This window comes from Oncorhynchus clarkii, chromosome 10 (assembly GCF_045791955.1).
Source record: "Oncorhynchus clarkii lewisi isolate Uvic-CL-2024 chromosome 10, UVic_Ocla_1.0, whole genome shotgun sequence".
Taxonomy (NCBI): Eukaryota; Metazoa; Chordata; class Actinopteri; order Salmoniformes; family Salmonidae; genus Oncorhynchus; species Oncorhynchus clarkii.
Genome location: NC_092156.1, coordinates 9,398,440 through 9,402,404, shown reverse-complemented (window position 1 = coordinate 9,402,404; position 3,965 = coordinate 9,398,440). Strand labels below are relative to the sequence as shown.

Here is a 3,965-nt window from a genome sequence, read left to right as displayed (position 1 = left end):
CCCCCATTTTACATCCGACACAAAGTACAGAAAATTGTGTACAGTGCAGTAAATGATGAGTACACACACACCAAAAATATTGTTGACCATTTCGGCGTGAACACATTTAAAATAAAACAATCACATAATATGTCACATATTATTAAATTGTGATTTGTATAATAGATAGTATACAATATATCGATAATTGTGCAAAGTTTCCGTCATTTTCACCCTAATTATTGATTTTAAAGGTAAACCAAATGGAACTCTTATTCTGAAGGATTGCAAAAATACTTGACCCGGAATTACAAAATTATTCTTGCCTGCCTCACAGCGGTGCACTGGTGACCCTTATTCTGAAAGATTGCAAAAATACTTGATCCGGAAGTACTACGTTTTTCTGCACTGGCAACACGTGTGTAGCTTTTTTTCCCCCACTTGCAACGTAGCACGCTGCAAACTAACTAAAACGGTAAGTAACTTCTGCGTTATCTCTCAGAAACATGACCAAGGTAAAGAAGGAAAAAGGCACTAAGGAGGAGGCTGGAGCGACGGAGACTGTAGGGACAGAGAAGTCGTATCAAGAGTTGATTGCAAACATCAACCCAATTGCTAATCCACTGGCCACTAAGAAGCTAAGCAAGAAGCTCTACAAATGTGTCAAAAAAGGTAAACTATACATTATATTTTCATATTGACAAATAAATGCCAAGAATATGGTCGACATTTTCAAATAGTATCCAGCAAGGTAACGTTAGTCAGCCTGTTAATATTAGCTTGGTGAACTGTTAGTTAGGACATTTGCCAACGTTAGTAGTAGGCAAGTGAGCTGAGTGGTGTTAGCTACTTCAGCTAACTTTCCGTCTTTTTTTTTACATGCAACTCTGTCTTTTTCAGCATCTAAGCTCAAACAAATTCGCCGTGGAGTGAAAGAAGTTCAGAAGTTCATTAACAAAGGAGAAACTGGGTAAGTTTGTTAACTAGTTAATTAATTTAGCCTGTACTGTTTGAATATTTTGCTAACGTTCTGCAAATGGTTATGAGATCATACGCATGCTTCTCTATCTATATACAATTATATATTTTTTGCAGGATTGTGGTGTTGGCTGGAGATACTCTTCCAATCGATGTTTACTGCCATCTACCCGTCATGTGTGAGGACAGGAGTCTGCCATATGCCTATATTCCCTCAAAAGTGGTGAGTTCTCCAAACCAAAAGGCCTAACTGCGGAAGTGCATAGAAATGTCGGAATTCGTATATCACGTCATTGTCCACAGAGTTATGAAACTACAGAGCGCTACATGGTTCAAAGCACCTAACATCACAATTAAGCTTTTCATATCGCCACCATCTTGGAGCTGAAATTGATCATGTGTACTGTACTAAAAATACAAAAAGAGGAATGCACAATAATGACAAACCTCTGGCTTTCCTTATCAATTAGTTTTGCGAAGGATGTGACGAGTAAGCAATTGAGGTTCTCCCATGAAATCAATGAGGCGAATACCTTTTAAAGTAACCCTGCCATGTCTATCTCCTCAGGACCTTGGTTCGTCTGCAGGCTCAAAGCGGCCCACCTGCGTCATCATGATCAAATCTCACGAGGACTATAAGGAGGCCTATGATGAGTGTTTCGAGGAGGTCTCTGCCCTGCCCAAACCCCTCTGAACCTGTTTTCTGGCTATCAGACTCAAATTGTATCTTGAGAAATGTCTGGCTGTAGGCATAATCAATTGGGGGGTGAAATGAACTGACTAACTAGAGCCAAGCTGCAGGGTGGTGTGATATTTCAGTCTCAGTATACATCGATACCCCAGCAGTTACCCCCCCCCCCCCCCCCCCCCCCCCAATGTCATCTTTGTTTGTTTTGGTTATTAAATGTAAACTGGGCCTATGATGGTTGACAGCATTCTTTGGTGTTTTAAATAGGTGCTGACTTGAAACGGGACTTTATTTTCCTCATTTTGGTGGCATCCATGTGTTGTCTACAGCCAGATATGAATATGTCTACCAAGTACATTCAGTTTTTACATTGTATTAGGTGCTTTCATAACATGTGTTATTTCAATGTCACACCTGCTATCGGTTGCACTGCTATATAACATACATTTTGGTATGAATAATAAATCTGCACGCTGATTTTGAGTTGATGAGCCTTGTTTGAATGGTCAGGACTTGGGTTAGGTAACAGAGCATGTGCTTAGCGTATCTTGTGTGTTTTGTTGGCCGGTTCTAATTGAGGGACCATAGGGGACTACATGACTCCTGCGCAATTAAACAATAAATCATTTTCTGCAATCTCATTCTGATGGGTTTGATCATTGCAGTTGTAAACGAATGTATCACTTATGTGGCGGGAGCTAGCCTAGTGGTTAGAGAGTTGGACTAGTAACCGAAAGGTTGCAAGATCAAATCCCCGAGCTGACAAGGTACAAATCTGTCATTCGGCCCCTGAACAGGCAGTTAACCCACTGTTCCTAGGATGACATTGAAAATAAGAATTTGTTCTTAACTGACTTGCCTTGTTAAATAAAGGTACAATTTAAAAATGTAACATTTACATTTAGTAGGTAAATCCCCCCCCCGATTCATCGTTTTGTCTTATCTTTTCTCATTTTTTATTTTGTCACAGGCATATTGACATTCCCCTTTGCGTAGGTTCTTCACACTCTGTTGCTTTGAGGAAGGTGTGTTGCCAGGTGATACGATGCTGTATTGATGCAATAAATGCACCTGTTTTTTTTGGGGGGGGGGGGGGGGTACATCTCAACACAACGTCTGCTTCTTTACATTAGGAGAGGGGAGATACATTTACATCATGAAGGCACAAAATGGACGTCCTTATAGTTTGTTTTGTAAAAGCCTGGTTGGGTGTTGGAAATCATTATTACGAATGTGAACATTATGGTGGAAACATTAACTTAGCAGGCCATGCTTGGTAGCAGCAAACTGAGCAGGCGTTCACCTTTCCACAGATACACTTTTGATGCATTTTACAGACTGTCATTTCTTAACAAATGACACACCTGCTATCGGTTGCACTGAAAGAACAAGTTGAGCTGAATATATTTTTTTTGTATGTGTAAAGCACTTGCTCTTGGAGCAGGTTTTGGCCAAGATTATCCTATGAAACTGAGTAGCATTTCGCTACACTTGCAATAAAATCTGCTAACGCATATGTATGTGACCAATAGGATTTGATTTTACTAACAACCACAAGGTGTCAGTAGTGTCACGTTTTAATGTAGACCAGGGATGGGCAACTGGTGCACCCTCTTGTGTGGGCCTGCAGATAAATCAATCCCCCCATCTCAACATTAGGGGGCTCAACCTAATGTTGAGAGTTAAAAGAGCAGATTACACAAGATGAAACTTGCAGCTTTTCTGTTCGGTCACTCACTGACAGTCACTCAATTAGCCCATGTCAGCAAAAAAAATAAGTTCTGTTAAGTTAGTCTAGCCAGCTAAACTTGTAATCATGGTCAAATTATAGACCACAGGGCCCCCATTGATTTTGTTAGTCACTCTCACTCAGAGATATTAACTGCAACAACAAAAAAAATTGAATTTTTCTCTGCCCCATGGGAAAATTTGTATGATTGTTTGAAATTAGTTACACAATTGCAAAATCTTATCTCCGCCCCATGGCAAAATGGGTAGGAATGCAGCAAATTAACTCCCTTAACTTCAATTTATTCTCTCCACTGTCAAGAGGGGGGCTGCTAAAATCTTTTGCTTGCAAGGTACGGGCGCCTCCCAACAAAATGTAACTTAGGCTAGGTCCGGCTCACTGCATATATGGGTACACAGACCCATGAGCCACTGCGGCCCCTCATAATGAGTTCTGATTTTATTGTGACCCCCACCCCTATCAAAGTTGCCATTCCCTGATGTAGAAATATCCCTCCACTAGGTGTGAACGTTGTCCTGTTGGTAGCCTCTCTAGACATTGAGTCAAGACTTTCACCTGCTCTTATTCCGG

The 3,965-nt window shown here is 40.7% G+C and overlaps 1 protein-coding gene across 1 annotated transcript; it reads left to right on the top strand.

Moving 5' to 3' along the window:
• The first annotated feature begins 344 nt into the window (after positions 1 to 344).
• On the top strand, positions 345 to 2,286 carry LOC139419421 (NHP2 ribonucleoprotein homolog (yeast)). The gene is made up of 4 exons (XM_071169368.1): positions 345 to 651; positions 880 to 949; positions 1,075 to 1,180; positions 1,526 to 2,286. Exons 1-4 carry the CDS (start codon positions 486 to 488, stop codon positions 1,649 to 1,651), a joined length of 468 nt encoding a protein of 155 aa, XP_071025469.1. The 5' UTR covers positions 345 to 485; the 3' UTR covers positions 1,652 to 2,286.
• The last annotated feature ends 1,679 nt before the right edge of the window (positions 2,287 to 3,965 follow it).